Genomic DNA, 17,344 nt, shown 5'->3' with positions numbered 1-17,344 from the left:
AGTCCATATTGGTTAAAGTTAATTTTGACTTCATTTCACTGAGAACAAAAGTTAATAAATCTGGGACGGCTGGGTGGCTCAGTCATTAAGCATCTGCTTTTGGCTCAGGTCCTGATCCCAGGGTCCTCGGATTGAGCCCTGCATTAGGCTCCCTGCTCAGCGGGAAGCCTGCTCCTCTCCCTCTCCCATTCCTTCTGCTTGTGTTCCCTCTCTCGGTCATAAATCAGTAAAATCTTTAAAAATAATAATAAATGAATCCAAGTGTTTATTTTAGTATTGGATTATGAACGATTTAAGCTTTTATAATTGGGAGAAACACATAAATCCTTTTTATTTATTTATTTTTTTAAGATTTTATTTATTTATTTATTTGACAGATCACAAGCAGGCAGAGAGGGGAAGGGAAGCAGGATCCTCCCCACTGAGCTGAGCAGATGTGGGGCTGGATCCCAGGACCCTGGGACCATGACCTGAGCTGAAGGCAGAGGCTTTAACCCACTGAGCCACCCAGGCGTCCCCACTTAAATCCTTTTTAACTGAACTCAGCCCCTCTCTAATCTGTAGGAATTGAAGCCCTCACTGGCTAGAGGGCACTTGCTAGAAATCCTTTGGGATGCCAAACTATTGGGTCCTGGAAAAGTAGATCATATGTGTGTCAATACAAAGAAGCGGTCTTAGTTTTTTCTTATTATTATCTCTTTTTTTTTTTTTTAAGAGGGGGGAAGAGGCAGAGGGGGAAAGAGACTTTTTTTTTTTGTAAGATTTTATTTATTATTTGTGAGAGAGAGTGAGCACAAACAGGAGGAGAGGCAGATGGAGGGAGAAGCAAGTTCCCCCTGAGCAGGGAGCCCAATGCAGGGCTCAATCCCAGGATCCTGGGATTATGACCTGAGCCCAAGGCAGACGCTTAACCAAGCCACCCAGGTGCCACAAGAGAGAGAACTTTAAGCAGGCTCCACACCCAGTGCAGAGAGCCCAAGGTGGAGCCCAAAACAGGGCTCAGTCTTAACCCTGAGATCATGACCTGAGCCAGAATTGAGTCGGACACTTAACTGACTGAGCCACCCAGGTGCCCAAAGAAGTGGTCTTTAAATTGTGTTTTCGTAAAAAAGGAGGCAGCTAAAATGATGATGGCTATTTGGAATATGGGTGGGCTTTTTGGCATTCATCAGACCTTATTTTTATTTATGTATCTATTTCTTAACCTTCTCTCCAGATCCCAAAAGGATAATCACTTACAATGAAGCCATGGATAGTCCAGATCAATGAAGGACCAGACTGCCTATTTGTAACCTTTCTGCAGCATTAGAGCCACCGTTCATGGGGGACACAAGGCTTTTATGCTCCTAGATCTTCAACGCAGCAGAGGAACCATAAGTAGAATCACAGGATAATATATACAAATATATATATATACATATATATATATAGTTATTTAAAAAAAAAAAAAGGCAACTGAAAGTAATTAGACTTCTTAAGGAATCAAATTTATTTCAAGAGACTACACAAGGTTATTTAATCTCCGGTACTGAATAGTTTTTTGTTTTTTTTTTTTTTGTTTTTTTCTTCTGTTAGTTTTTGTTTTTAAGTGTGAATGCAAGTGATTAATGAATACAGACTTATTAACAAGCGTGGTTCTAAAGTTCCTGCTGTCATCAACTTGGGCAACAAATGACCCACTGGAAAGGCAAATCCACTTAAAAGATCTCTGTATCTTGTTCTGTGACTAAAGTGATACACTAATCACGGGGAACCCAGAATGATTCACCATTTTACCCCACTCCTCCCTTAATCTTTTGGTTATACTTTGAGCCCTGCGAGAATGCTGGATAAAAATGCCTTGAAGTTTGCAGGGGTGTATTTTTTTCTTTTTTTCTTTTCTTTTTTTTTTTTTTTTTTAGCGAATATGATTTGCATGTCTTGCCAGGAGTTGAACAGCTTCTATGGGGATGTTGGGGAAATATTTTCTTTTCCTTTTATTTTTTGTGGGGTGGGAATAGGGGAGGGCATTGAAGTTCTATAATTCTGGAATAGTTGGTGGTACACAGTTCACTTGGCTTTGGTTACATATTGGACTTCAACAAGTGAAGAACCCATGAGTGTCATTTAAGGAAAAGTTACAGAGCAAACAATTGGCTTTAGATATTTAATATGAGAAAATATTCCTTTGCCCATATTTTAATGTAATTGTGTAAGTGGGAGCAAAAATATATTCTGCTTTTCAACTGTAGGTGCTCCAGACTTGCTCTCTGTCACTAACACTAAATGTACTGTTTTCCTTGTTTTTCATTGAACATCTAAAGAGAAACTTCTGTACCTTTCTGTAAATTCTCTTTTAATTTCTCAGAAATATCTAAAAGGGGAAGAAAAATTTCCATGAAAATTATAAAACTTTTCATGTTTTTAGCCAGTGAGGAGGTAATAAACCCTGCCTATAGAAGGTGTTTTCATGCAAACTATACTTTTGAGCTTATTAGCTTCTAATTATATCTTAATAAATATATTTTATTACTAGAGCAAAATGGGTTTTTTAAGGAAAATAATGTGAAATTCTGGAAATTTTCTTTTGGGCAGAGAAGAGCATTAGCCCTGTCTTATCATCACATTGCCATCCTGTTGCACTGCAGCTTGTATATAGCATGCTGAAGTAAATTTTTTTGTGTGTGTGCAGAAACTAAGGGTCCAATTTAAGATTGGGTGATGTTAGTGGCATAAAAACAAGTTCTCTGGCCTGACATAGCATCACATTACACACACACACATACACACACACACACACACACAGAAATTAGTATATCCATGTATGTCAAATACAGGTTAAAATAGCAGGGCATTTATATAGAGAGGTGTAGTCTTCTAATAAAAGTAGACTGGATCCCTTTGGGGGAGAAGGTACCTACTTTTGCTCAAACCCTTTGCTTAAGAAATGTCCAGTTTTGAGCGACTGTAGTATGGATGAGTTTTCTTGTTTTGTTGATTATTTGAGACTTTTAACAAGTAGTTTGTGAAAGAAGCTGTTGGGCTCAACATAGAGTAGAGAAAATATCTTTAGTCTGGATTTCTGCCCTGCTTAGATTTTTAAAAGTATAAGCATGGATTGCCAATTCCACTTGATGTAAACAAAACTTTTTATACATAATATATATATATAATAACTTATTGTATCAGTCCAGGTTCAGAAACTTGTGGTAGGCCAGTTCCAGATAGTTTCATTTCACCTGTAAACTGTATCACTTTTACTGATATTGTAATTTTCAAATGTATAATATGTTTACAGATGTGCCCTGCATTTAGTCTGCCTTGTTCCTATTTTGATTTTTGTTGAGTCTCCTGCCTGCTTGCCAAAAGCTAGGATGCTTCAGGCCCATGTACAATTGAAAGCAGAGGCATCCTTGAGCTTTAAAGCATTGAACAAACTGGAAATTGCAACATACCACATACTGAAGTGAAAGAAGTCTGTGTTTTTGTGTTTTTTTTTTTTTTAAATAAAAATTTTCAAAAAGTTAAAAAAAAAAAGAAATAAGGTTGATTAAAGGACAAAAGGCTCCAGTTTGTTTTATAGGTTTTAAAGTTCTGCTGTGTGTTCAATTGCCTTGTGTAACCACTTGTCGCCTTAGGGCCAGATTCCCCCTGCACCTCCCCCCTTCTTTTTTAAATGTCCATTTTGCTTGCCTGGAATTTAAAAGCTCTTCTGTCTCACAACTCACAAGAAACTTTCTGGGTTTGTGACATAGAGGTTGAATGAATATATATATTTGAAAAGAAAAAAAAAAACCACCAGCCCCTGTCTGAATTGAGCTTTTTAATTGAGAAGCAACGCTTAAAAAAATACCTTTAGAATAATCTCTTGTTGCTTTCCTACTTCCCTTCCATATAGCCCTCAGGCCTCCATGTTTAGAGAAGCCAAAAAGAATGTATCCCTTATCTGTTTGTCCAAAGGTTTTTGAGAGTCTCACTTCTGAATGAAACAATGCAACATTTCACCTTGATTTTCTCCACTGAAATTTCCTTAATTATATGGTTAGAGGTATATAGTTAGGAATGTCTCTTTCTGGGAACCCTAGTGCCCCATCATATTAAGTCAGTATTTTTGGGCATTGGGTTAATGGACTTAATTGCCTAGGTACAAGCAGGACTTTGGGACAAATCTCCTTTGTGCTGTTTGGTAACACTTGCCGCAATCTTTCTCCTTAGGTCCTCACACAATTCCTTACAGAGCACTTATTAAAAAAAATCTTAAGAGTTGATCTGTTTTCTGATTATTTTTGTGTAAGCTTCTAAACAAACTTCAGCTGTGATTAATTTAGCACATTTAAATAACATTAATGTGTTATTGTTTGGTATAAAGAATTTTCCTTCAACTCAGAGTATTAGTACTGTAGCATAAACCAAATACAGTCTAGAGGGGATTTTTAACATCCCTCCATTATAAAGACTGAAAAAGGAGTGTGTGTGTGTGTGTATGTAGTGTGTGTGTGTGTGTGTGTATGTGAGGGACAGGGAGATAGTAAAATTAGTAAATGAATGTGTGTAAGACATTAGTATTCAGAGAATGAACTTGTATTTATTTTGTGCCATTTGTTTTCATTACACAGAATAAAAGTCAGGTGGTTTTAATCCTTAAAAGGGTAGTATTTGAAAAATGGCACTAAGAATGAAATCATGACCTATTTTTTTAATAGCTATGAAGATACTAATTATGGGTGAAGATTTCTTTTTAAATCTGTCTTGATTGTAGGCTTCTGTGTCACATACCACTCTTATTGTAGATGTCTAGAATAATTCCCCTTCCCCACAAAAGACAGGGTGTATTTATCTTTCTCTTTATTCACCCCCACTTTGCTGAACTGAAGTTAATTGCATAGCCTTTCCTGACTTTCTTAGTAATGAACTTTGACGTAAAGTATATTTACAGCATCTGTAGTTAGCCCCGCCTCCTCCTTTCTGGGAGGGGATAGACAATAATTAGGAATTTGTTAATGCCAGTTGTTTTTTCTTCGAATAATGGCGGGAGATGGTATCTCCATTTTAGAATTTTGCTGTTGTTCTTAATCACCTGCTTATCTACTCATTGAGAATTTGCAAAAACTTTATAAAGGAAAAAAAGTGCTGCATTGGTTTTTCAAATAACAGTTTCTAGGGAAAATATTGCAAACCTCAGTTATGAGTATTGTCCACAGTACAAAATGTGTTTCGTCACAAAACATTACCATAGCAGTGGTAGATTCATACTTGGTTTAGTCTTGTTGCTAACCCAACTGGAGGCCTCTAATGGTTTATCTTGAAAACTTTGAAACGCAAAAAGCCATTTAGTGTGAAATTTGATGTCCTATCCAATGGCCACAGGCAAGGAAAACTGGAAGAGGACTTGTTTTAAATTGTTAAGTAAGGAGGGAGTCATTTTGTCAAGGCTATTTTCAGAGAAAAAGGTTTGAAAGTCCCATTTCCAAGGATTAGGAGTATAGTTACACCACTGGGCCATATCCTTGATACATGATCCTTGTGTACCTATGCTAACTGCAAAATAGACTAGTAGAACAGGTACATATTAGGGACAGCTTTTATAATCAGGTCTGTTACATGACGATGTTGTACTAGTTGACTTAGATTCTGACTGGCAGTGTCCATTGATAATCCAGAACTGAACTGCTTCATTTTGAAAGGCGTAAGATTTGCTCATCTTTTCCTCCCCAAAGTATTGATACTTGTTTAAAAGGGAGGGTCAGAGGACAAATATGTATAATAGCTGCTCCAAGTTTGCAGATGCATAGGTTATCATTAGTTCTTAATACTGATGTTATTTTTATTAATGTGATTAATCAGCAGAGCGCCAGGATTATTTTATGGTGAGAAAGATGGGCTTATGCTTTGAGTATCTTAAAATGTTCTTTTTAAATACACTTAAAAATCTTTTCAGATACGTGAGAGCCAGGACCACCCTGGGTTGGTTTAAAGAATGATAAATCATTGGCTCCCCTCAAGTGCACTGCTTTACTGAGTTTTAAATTAAATTTCACACTGTTTTGCCACTCAATAAGAATAAATAGAATTTTAAGTTGTCTGGGTAATAGAAACACCCAGTGAAGCATGAATGGTATGTTGCTTTTGCATTACTGGGAGTGTCAAATGGCAGTTATGGGCAAGAAACCTATGGAACAGCCATCCTCACGTGTTGGGATTGCTGATTCAGACTTCCCTATTTACCCATAAAATTTTGCTTTTGTCCAGAGTTCTAAAGCCATTTTATAATACTGCAGTATCCCTTTTCTATAGCCTTACTAAAATAGCTACAAACATATTCCAGTTTATTTTCACTTTCATTGTATATCAAAGTTTATACAGACCAAGAAACCAACTTGAGGTAAATTACATAGCTTTCCATATACCCTTTTTTTTCCTCAGGTGCTAAACAAAGGCTCCCAAAAAATGGATACTGCTTTAGTAATGTCTTTTATTCTTAAACATTTCTTTTGCTAGATGTAAAGATTTGGTGTTAAAAATGGTTTTAATATGTAAATATGAGTGAATGCCTTTAGTTTGCCCCTGTTTGTCTATTATTAGTCTATTTCATTTATCCTCTCTAGAGGAGGATCCTTTCATAATCTTGAATACATTTCATTAGGAGTTGTTGCATTTCTTAGAGTGAAAATACAACTGTTTTCTGTCTTGGATTAATCCTGCTGCTGCTATGAGAAACTGAAAATCAAGAATGTGATGCACTTTTTACATTACTATATACCATACCTTTATAAGTTGCTTTGAATACCTTTCCTGTAGCACAGCCACTAACAAAAGTGAATGAATTGAAATTTTTTCTTCAGGAGGGAATCAGTACAAATAAACTATTTATGGTATTGGCCTGTGAAGGGCAATAACTTAGGAAAATAAAAATTGTTAGTATTACACTTTTTGGCCTTAAAATGTCTTCTACTACTGAAAATCTTTTAAATCTTAGTTTTGTTTCTCTTATTCCCTCTCTCTGCCTCAAAAAGAGGGTTTGGGAAGAACGGTTTAAAGGAAGTATCATTGGTTTGTTGCTGATTTATCTTGTAGAAAGAAAAACAATTGTCTACTATATAAGCTGGGGAGTTTTTGTTTGTATACAGAGGGGAAATAATGCCATCCAGAGCCAATCAGATTTAGTGTAATCAAATTAATCAAAACTCAACTATTCTGCTTCTCCTAGTATGTTTTTACTTAGCAAAGATAACTTGAGTAGGAATGCTACTTGACAAGAGGAAAAGTCATTTCTCAAGCACATACCCAAACTTGAAGGAGACTTAACCCAAAATAATGGAGGAGAAAACACCAAATGGGGTGGAGGAATATGAGAAAGATAAGTGGTCCAAAGCTATCTGGTTATATTTTGATGTTGCCAATATTACCAAGCCAAATTTTTAATTTGCTTATTTAATATGTTTGTTGGCCAGAGATCTATTTTTATATCAATGTGCCTTGCATGTATATTTTAAAAAGTTTGGAAAGGCCATGTAGTAATGCTTGAGATAGTTGATGGTTCTTAACCACCTCACTAATTTTTATGCAGTATGAAATGCTCATTCTATCGCCCAACTGGTGCTCTCTGTTTAAAGTTATAGATCTTGTCACAAACTGGAACTATTTTATAAACTGGGGAAGTGATTTAATTTACTTTTTTTGTTGTTTCTTTTTTTGTTCTTAATCTGTTAGTGGCTGTTCTGTAGTGGGAAATAGTAAAAGGATTCTTCACTCCCGTTCCCTACCCCCTCAGCACCTTCTTCAAGTAATGTGATGACACCATTTCTTGTGTGCTTTGAAAAAAGTTTCAGCTTGCTGTCTCCTTTAGTGTTATTAAAAAAAAGTGTTACAAAAAGCATTGTTTGCAAAATCTAGGGAGATAACGGAGTCCACTTTAATTTGGAATTCTTTGTGAGCTATTATCCAAGTTACTGGCTCTTTCCAACTAAAAATTTTTATTGTTAAAGCACCTTGGCTTAGAAAATTTTAAGTATATATGTCTGCAACAATTGTCTCAAAATAATGAACTGTGCAATTCTTGTCATTTTAAAAAAAAAAAAAAAAAAAAAAAAAGATCTGAACTCTCCCTAATGTGACTTGTTAGTTTCTCTGTATTTCCTGCCAGTGTAAATGTGAAAAGCTTTGCTTGCATTACGTTTTAGAAATGCATTTTGCACACTCGAATTTTGCTGAAGCTCCATGAAAAGGTTAGATCTTAGATGAATAAAGCTATGCACATGTTTTGAAAGTTTAATTTGTGTGTCATTACCAAAAGTGACCTATCCTTATTACCTTGCTGTTCTTAGCTTTACCATCATTAGAAACGCGGCTCAAAGTAATAGTTCTGGGCTAGCTCATCAGTAGAATTAGAAGAGCGGAAAACTGGCACCTAATTTAATAACCTTCAGTTTAAATGAGAGCTGGACTTGTATCTACTAAAGGGCTTTTCTTGAAACAGGGCAGTTTTATCAGCTTTACAAACTTTTGGATGCTCTTACTTCCTCATGGAAACTTTGGTTTATTTGATCAAATAGAAATGGGAGGTAACTCAAATAGGAGGGGAGGACCTTTGCCACATGGAGTTCTTTGACAATTCTGTGTCTTAAGCCTGGTTTGAAGGTAGGATAACCATTTTCCCTTTATTGCTTTAATATATGTTTGGTTTTTCTGAATGAATGACTTAAGATTAGAATCATTCAGCTGTTTAAATATCAAAGCACAGGTTGTTTTAAAGATAATGTGTATCTTTTAAAAATTGCCCAAGCTGATTAGAATAACGTTTAGAAACTGGGCGAATTTGGTTAAACTGCTGCAGTCTGCATGTACTAAATAGCTTTACTTCACATGGATGTGTACTTTTAACGATTGTGTAGATGTACTGGCCAGGTTTGTCAAATCTTTTAAAAGATTGTTTTGTAATCTCCTTAGAACTTTTATAGAAGAGGCTAAATAAGTAGAAGATGATAATGGTATTTTCCCCATGCTCCTACATATAAAAGAAATATTTCTGATTTGTACTTTTTTTTCCCTATGTTGAAAGGAGGGTTACTTCTCTATCATCAAGTGTGCTCTTGAAGTATGTTGTTGACTTTGAAAAGAGCAAAACCCTTCCTTCTGAAAGTGACAGTCAAAAACTAAATCTATTAGTCAAGATTGGTAATGTAGTCCATCGTGCCTGGCCTTAAAAGGCAGAAATGAGGGAGTGTAGCATCATCTTAGATGGCCGTGGCTGGTGGGGCTATTCCTCAGCATCTGTCATAGTTCACTTATGTTTAGTCTTAGAGCATGTTGAAGGAGTGAAGTAATTTCTGTGTCTTGTGTGCACCAGCACTTAGGAGTTGTGTTACCTCTTCTTAATCTGCGGAAAGGATAATTAGTGGACTACAATTATGTTGGAGGATGTTTTTCCTTCCCTCTCCCAATTAAAAAAAATTTTTTTTTCAGTGTTTGTTTTGCCCAGTCAGAAAGATAGGCCTTTTCTAGATAAAAGAACAATGGCCAGAAATTTACCCTTTTGCTAATGCTTAGGTATTTGCCATAGCTGTTTCTGATGTCCTGGGTTCTGAGGAAGCGTCAGTTACACGATGATCTTCCTTTATTGATGTCTTACTCCATGTTCAGTGTTTTAAAAATAATATAAATTACAAACACTCTACATCCATACCCAGATTTACTTATTTTATCAGAAAAAAACCTTGAGAAATTTGTAGATCAAATTAAGAGACAATTAAGTGTACATTGTTGAATAAAAAATTTTAAAGTTTCTGAGGTGTTTGTGTTATCTTTTGTGTGCTTTAAGTTTTTTAAAAATCTGAAAAGTAAGATGGTGAGACATAATGATGATACTTTTTCAAAGGGTCAAATGTACAAATTAAATCTTAAGTGTACCATGGTCATATGTCATTGTATTAAGACAAATCATACAGGTTACCCAAGTGCTTAGAATTGGCATATTTGTTTAAAAATGAGCCGTGGGAATAGCTATCCTACTTTTTTGCATGACCATTGAACCTTGTGTTCTTAACAATTGAAATAAGCCAAAACTGAGCTCAGCAATTAAGCAACTACAAGAAGTGGCCAAAATCTTGGATTTATTCGCAACTTTATGTAGAAATCCATGGCAATGCATATTTGAGAAATTTCCCAAGTTTGTATAGCATTGATTTGTCACAAGTTGAAAAAAAAATCAGTGCTAACATCAACATATTAGAGTAGGGAACGAGGGGAGGAAGTGTAAAAGAACATTTATGGAAAGTGTGTCTGCCACTATATAGACAGGTACATTTCATATGCTTTTATGTTTGAGTTGGAATAATTTCCTTGGCCTGGTGAGTGACTTGCAAGGATACAAAAGGGAATTTGGGGTTTCACTGAAGTTTGTCTTTACAAATTCTCAGTCCCATAGGTGTGATTTATATAAAAGGATGGTGGGATACCTGGGGGGCTCAGTTGGTTAAGCCTCTGACTCTTGGCCCAGGACTTGATCTCACAGTCGGGAGTCTGAGCTCCCTGCTGGGCGTGGAGCCTACTTAAAGGGGCACCTAGTGGTGTGGTTAAGCTGCTGTTTCCGCTCAGGACCCCGAGTTGAGACTGAGCCCTACACAGTAAGCTTGGAGTCTGCTCAGGTTTCTCTTTCCTTCTGTCCCTCCCTCACTTTTTTTCAAGTCTTTGAAAAAAAGAAGTATGGTAGTTAATTCAGTCTACACACTTTTTCTTTTTTAATGACATTTATTGTGGATTTCAGCAGCTAACATAAAACTCATTCTAGATTGCTTAGCAAGGTTTCTCTTACTTGGAGCTTTTAATCCACTACTGTTGGATACGGCGAATTGATTGAATCTGCGAAGTCTGGGCGTGAGAACCCCATTCTCTCCAGTGTTTATAGTCTCCTCCATGATGGTCACATTCCAAGATATATTGATAACCACGGTATCCAGGATACTGGTAGCAGACCCAGCTAGAAAATCCAAAGCACATTAGATTATTAAAGCTAGTTAGGAACACGGTCAGTACCCTAAAACCTGAGTGTCTTTTCCTCAGCACAATTGGTACTGAGTGCTTTTCACCTTGGAAAACAACAGTCATCCTGAATGTACCAGGCACTATTTGTGAGCATAATATGGCGACCGCTAGTCGAAAATCAACTTTGATTATGAGAAAACGTAAAAGGGTGCCTGGTTGGCTCAGTTGGTTAAGCGTCTAACTTTTGATTTTAGCTCAGGTCATGAGCTCAGGGTCTTGGAGATGGAGTAACCTAGTCAGTGGGGAATCGGCTTCCCTCTGCCCCACCCCCTGCTTATGAGCATGCATTCTCAAATAAACGAATCTTTTTATTTTTTTAGAGGTTTTATTTATTTGACGGAGATCACAAGTAGGCAGAGAGGAGGAAGCAGGCTCCCCGCAAGCAGAGAGCCCAACGTGGGGCTCGATCCCAGGACCCTGAGATCATGACCCGAGCCAAAGGCAGAGGCTTTAACCCACTGAGCCACCCAGGTGTCCCTAAATGAATCTTTAAAAAAAAAAAAAAAAAAAAAAAAAGATCTCTGCCTACTTGTGATCTCTGTCAAATTAATACAAAAAATCTTTAAAAAAATAAAAAATAAAAGAGTAGTCAACGTAATTCCATAGAGAAATATTTGAGAGGGAAAAAAACTGACCTTAAGTGAGAGTTGGTACCAACAACTTGAAATTTGAAAATTAATAACTAGAACGTGCCAGTCAAATTAGTATACTAGTGTATGAAATCTGATAAGATGTACCATTGATGTATTAATATTTACAAGATCTACATTTGCAAGAGTTACTTTGAAATGAAATGTGCCCCAACCCTGTTTTTGCACTTACGCCCCACATTGTATCTTCATGGACCCAACTTCGTTGTTGAACCAACCCATGGCTTGCAAGGAGGGGTAGTCATCACAGATCTCCCACTGGCGTCCAATGAAGTTTTCCTTCTCAAAGATGGTAATCTTAGACTCCTTATGATTCTGTAAAACAGAAATTTTTAAGAAATCATTTGGTAGCAGTGTTAACGACTGTCTTCTTAATTCTTTATCTTTTTCCAAATTCAAGATACTTCTGGTTTACAGATGGGAGTACATGATCATTGATTGTAAAAATATTTCAGGCAATATAGAAGTAAGAACTACTCAGTTCTGTCTGGTCAAATGTAATAACCATAACATTTTAAATGTACAAATAACAGGTAATACTATGGGGCAACAAAAGGTTGACAAAAAATAGAGCAGGAAAAAAATACTTGAAACACACAGCCAACCAAGGGATTAATATTCACTAATGTGAGAAAAGATCACAAATGAATAGAAAAAGTAAGCTATGTTGTGCTTGTGTGCATGTACTGTGTTGGAAACAACCTAAAGTCCAGTAGGGGATATGAATACTATACAAGCATTAAGGCAGAGACTAACGTGTATGGAGTACAAAGACAGGCAAAACTAACTCTCACTAGTCACCCTACTGCACTTTTGAAGATCCTGGGCTCTTGAGTATCCACTTCCTGCCACTCCTAGCTTAATGAAAATACCTTCTCCTAGGGAAGAACCAAATGGCAGATTTAGAAACAGAGGAACCAGTGTTTTTCTTTCCTCTTTTTACTGTTATCCTTCCTGCTGCATTTCAGCATAACTGATGAGAAGCAGCAGTGTCAGTCCATATGCATCCTCTCTTGCCCCAAACCCCCACATGCACAGAGGTGAAAAATGCAGAGACTCACAGCTGAACAGATGGGGCGGAAGGACATGAGGCGCTCAATGTGGTAGGCATTACTCCCGCTCCAGGCGTCCCAGCGAGGGTATTCTCCTCTCTCCAGGATAAACTGTTGCCCACAGAAGCTGGTATGCTCATAACCAACCCAGCTGCCAAAGACAAGTTGTGGCATTTGTTCATGGTGTTCGGAGCCTACGTGGCCTCAGGGAGAAGGCATCTTTTGTTTTAGATGTAAAATATCAAGCCAGGTCCAACAGAGCCAAGTCACAAGAGGTGGGAAATGAGCTGGCGGCTACAGGAATATGTATATGGGATTGTCCACTGAAAGGGTTTGCCTCGCTGACCTGAGTCATGTGTATGAGCAAAGTCAGTCTAAAATGTTATTTCCTGGGGCGCCTGGGTGGCTCAGTGGGTTAAGGCCTCTGCTTTCGGCTCGGGTCATGATCCCAGGGTCCTGGGATCGAGCCCCACATCGGGTTCTCTGCTCGGCAGGGAGCCTGCTTCCTCCTCTCTCTCTGTATATCTCTCTGCCTACTTGTGATCTCTGTCTGTCAAATAAATAAATCTTTAAAAATAAATAAATAAAATAAAATGTTATTTCCTTTCTCTCCAGGTTACCTTATTCTCTACTTGGAGCTCCAGGTCAGGATCTAGTGACTGACTATTGCTTTGGTTCCAGCCAAACCCATTGGCTTCTTCCTAAGGAAGCAAAGGGATGAACAGGCAGCTGATGGGCTACTAGTCTCTTGTTTCCTTTTAGCTTTGTGGGTTCTCGCTCCTGCTGTCACACCCCTATTCCTCATTTACTAAAACACCTTCGATCAATTTTTCACAGCCAAACTTCAGTTACTGGTGACGCCTTAAAGTATTTTACTCCCTTTTAAAGGGTTAGCTCAATTTGGTGGCCCACAACTTGTGCAAAGCCCATTTTGCTTTGGCCAAAGGAGAGTCCTTTCCATGTGTTTTCAGGCCAATGGTAAAGGCCTCAACTATCCTGCCAGAGTCAGAAAACAAAACAAAGAAACAAAACAAGAAACTCCTCAAAAATTAGCTGGGACCTAATAGGACTCTCACGTCCTGGGGTTTAGTTCCTTTTTACACAGAGAACTTAGGGAATTAGCTGGAAAGAGGTTGCAGTTTGACGCTTTCCTCTATTTTCTGTAGGCAAGACAAACTGAAGGATCCTGTGGCTATTCTGGGAGAACAGGTATCAGCCTGTGGGCTCTAGAGACCCGGATCTGATTACTGGCACTGCCCCTCCCCATGGTCTACATTTCTTTAATGCACCCCCCACCACCACCACCACCAAAGTGAGTACCAAGCGACTAGGAACCTCGTGTTCCTTCTAGCTTTGAGTTACTAAATTACACACACAGTGATTGCTTTTGAGATTACTGCCATAGGGAGGCCTCTTTCCCAGAACAGATTAGAATCTGGCGGGGGGAGACATCTTTCTTCCCTGATCCCCACCTTTATGGCCCCATTTCTACAAAGACCACAAACAAGGGCCCTGAGGTCCTGCTGAGGTCCATACTCACGCGCCACATTCCACCTTGAGAGACCGGACGTTATCAAAACTGCGCTCAGAGACATTTGGGCAGGAGCTGGTGAACTCCATCCTCTTTCCCTGGAAATTCTCCTGGTCGTAGATGGTTATCTGAATGGAATTGAACGGGGAAACAGAGTTAGAACGTGGTACATCAGGAAGAACAGAAGCTCTTGAACCTGGCTAGAGGACAAACTCCCAAAGCTGTGAACTGACCCTCAGAGTTGACCCAGTGAAGAAGGTAGGAGTGTTGAGGAAAACAGCGAAAAGCTGAGGATCAGCCATTTCGGGTAATGGTTACCATCAGCCTCAGGTTGGGAGTCGGGAGACCTGGGTTGGGATCTGGTGGCAAATCTGTCATTTCCGGACCCCAGCTTCTCCACGGCAGCATATTCCACTCTGGGCTGCTCTATTTTTTAAATTCTTTTTTTATTATTTTACTTTCAAGAAATCTCTACACCCAACGTGGGGCTCCAACTCACACCTCCAAGATCAAGTTGTGCACGTTCCACCAATTGAGTCATCCAGGCACCCCTGGGCTGCTCTGTTTTAAGATGATTTTCGGAGCACCTGGATGGCTCAGTTGGTAAGCATCTGCCTTCGGCTCAGGTCATGACCCCAGGGCCCCCGGGATCGGGCCCCCTGCTCAGCAGGGAGCCTGCTTCTCCCTCTACCTCTGCCTGATGCTCCCTGTGCTTGTGCTCTCTCTCTCTCTCTCTGTGTCAAATAAATAAAATCTTTTTTTTAAAAAAGATGATTTTAGTAGTGTGGAGGAGAGGTGACCTAGAATAGAGGTATCATCTTCCATACACCGAGGGCTTCCAGGGTCATCCTTCTGTCGGAATGGGGCATTCTGAAAGATCCTTCCTGAGACAACATCTGGATGTTGGGTCAACCCTTCCCCTAAAACTGCTCTCTTATTGGTCGGTCACTGTCCTGTGGAAAAGCACAACCCTGGGACCTGCTCACAGCGCCTCTCATCCCCTGCCTTGGGGGACTGCTCACTATTCTGCCTGACGGGGGTGAACTTACCTTCCATGGCCCCACGGACCCCGGCATGGGGTTGGTTTGAGCCATCTTGGTGGTCGGAAGGGTTTCTGGAAGACAAGACACCCTTTGGTGACATGGCCTCTGGGGGACAGGAGGTGAAGTGACAGCAAAGAAGGAAGGAAAGGGGGCTTCAAGTCCAGTAGATAGAGTTGGCCTGGGGTCCTGGTGTTGCCTTCCATGAGCTGAGCCTCCGTCATTTCCCCCGGCAGAGCTTCCACGTGCAGTTTCGAGGGGATTCCAGGTAACAGTGCAGGTGACGTGCGGCCCAGGCCGCGTGACCTCTTGGTTTATGTGGCTGTTGCGCTCTTGCCTGCCTCCAGGTACCCGCTGTGGGTGGCAGCACTGCCTCTGTCTCACCCACCCCAGGATAAAGTCCTTGGTGACTGACCCTCCAGTCCACACGCAGCATGGGGTCCCCTCTCCACCCGGCTCCTCACAGCCCGTTGCCAGCTGGCCGCGCGCGACCCAACCGCCATGGCCTCCCCGGGAGAGATACATGGCTGCTCTCGCTCTGTGGTGACTTGCTTTCTTTCCTGGGGTCCAGCACTCATTGGAGCACCTCCCTCTGTCTCTCTGTTGAAGGTGGCCTGGGGGAACACCTCAGGGGCAGGGCCTGGGTCTCCTGACGGAACGGATGCAGCACCCTGTTGGGCCCAAGTCCGGGCAGTTCGGGGTCGAGGGAGAGGAGGGGTGGCGTTGGAAAAGCCTTACTGAAGGGAAGCGCGCAAGCAAAGGGGGCTGATGCTAGTGAAAACAGTGGCTCTATGCCAGGCCCTGTTCGAGATGCTGGGTATGCATTTAATACACTCAAGCTCGATACCAGGCCTGTGAGGAAAGTGCTGTCATCCTCTCCATTTTACAGGTGAGGATGCTGAGGCCCATCGAGGTCAGGTAGACAGGAAAGATGGTAGCCAGAGGAAAGGCAGGAAGGATGGGAGGGAGGGAAAGACAGAAGAAGGCAGGCAGCTTTCTTGGCCCCAAACAGCCATCTGTAGCTCTTCTTTCTGGCTGGTCTCAGGCCCAGGGGCTGATGCGTGTGCCACGCTCTGCAATGCATCTTTCCATTCTGCACCTCCGACCCCCCAGACTTCTCCCTCTGCCCTGGGAGCCTGTTCATTTCTGGGATCGCCATGCACCCTCTCAGCCCTGATGGCGAGGCCAGGGCTCACTGCCATAAAAATACTCCTCTCCAGGCGCCAAGGGAAGGCTGCCTCCCCCAGAGTTCCCCACTCTTCTCCAGCCAGGCCAGGGCACCGTGTGGGGCCTTACTCACCCAGCTCCTGCTGCACGGTCTGGGTCTCCATCTGGTGCCACTTCCTCTGCCGCTCTGCTCTTTATAGCCCTGTGGCTGAGGGCCTCTGGCTCTGTCAGCACTCTGCTTTCCCTCAGCTTTTGTTCCCCCTGATCCCCAGAGCTTTGGTGGCTCAGCCTGCTGGGCAGGCATCCCTCAGGCTTTTGTTTCAACTGGGGAAACAGAAATCCAAAGAGGCGCTGCTGCTGTGGGTGAGGCTGGCGGCGGGAGACCTTGGCCCCAGCCGTGGTCTTGATCTCAGAGACGAGGTGAGGACAGGTGTCTGTGTGAGCGCCGGGCCCCTACCCTTCTTCAAGGTCCTCATGCTGCCCTGGGACCTTCCTCGGACCCATGTCACGGCCGACACATCAAAATGCACCTCATTTCCCACCCACGATGTACATTTTTTGCTCTGAAGAAAGGGGAAAGGACCATAAAAATTCTGAACTTTATTAGGACCCAAAAAAGGGGGGGGGGGTTCGCTGTGTTCTCAGGAATCTTTATTATACTATATTTATACAGAAATCTGATGAAACTGATGAATCACAGACCTGTTCCCCTGAAACAAATAATAAATTATATGTTAATGATTGAATTTAAATAAAAAAAAAAAGAAATCTGTAAGAATTGAATTCAATGAGGGCCGATCAGTGGACATGAATCTCTCTGTGGTGATTGTGTTAAATATTCATTTTAATTTTGCAGTTTTATTTTAAAATTTGGGGGCCAGTGAG

At 40.6% G+C, this 17,344-nt stretch overlaps 2 protein-coding genes across 3 annotated transcripts in view; one reads left to right on the top strand and one right to left on the bottom strand.

Annotated features, from left to right (window-relative positions):
* Window positions 1–9,762, top strand: part of NUFIP2 (nuclear FMR1 interacting protein 2) — a 32,153-nt gene extending 22,391 nt beyond the window's left edge. For both annotated transcript variants that reach the window (XM_059147360.1, XM_059147361.1), the window contains exon 5: window positions 1,217–9,762. In XM_059147360.1, the coding sequence (XP_059003343.1) occupies window positions 1,217–1,231 (15 nt within the window). In that variant the 3' untranslated portion in view covers window positions 1,232–9,762. The remainder of the gene's footprint in view (window positions 1–1,216) is intronic.
* A 1,044-nt stretch (window positions 9,763–10,806) lies between these two features.
* CRYBA1 (crystallin beta A1) lies at window positions 10,807–16,623 on the bottom strand. Its single transcript, XM_059147414.1, has 6 exons — window positions 16,593–16,623; window positions 15,302–15,366; window positions 14,262–14,380; window positions 12,731–12,872; window positions 11,842–11,984; window positions 10,807–10,954 (listed from the first exon to the last, which is right to left on the bottom strand). Exons 1-6 carry the CDS (start codon window positions 16,621–16,623, stop codon window positions 10,807–10,809), a joined length of 648 nt encoding a protein of 215 aa, XP_059003397.1.
* Between the last annotated feature and the right edge of the window lie 721 nt (window positions 16,624–17,344).

The sequence above is a fragment of the Mustela lutreola genome, chromosome 15 (assembly GCF_030435805.1).
Source record: "Mustela lutreola isolate mMusLut2 chromosome 15, mMusLut2.pri, whole genome shotgun sequence".
Classification (NCBI taxonomy): domain Eukaryota; kingdom Metazoa; phylum Chordata; class Mammalia; order Carnivora; family Mustelidae; genus Mustela; species Mustela lutreola.
This window is presented reverse-complemented; position numbering and strand designations above follow the sequence as displayed.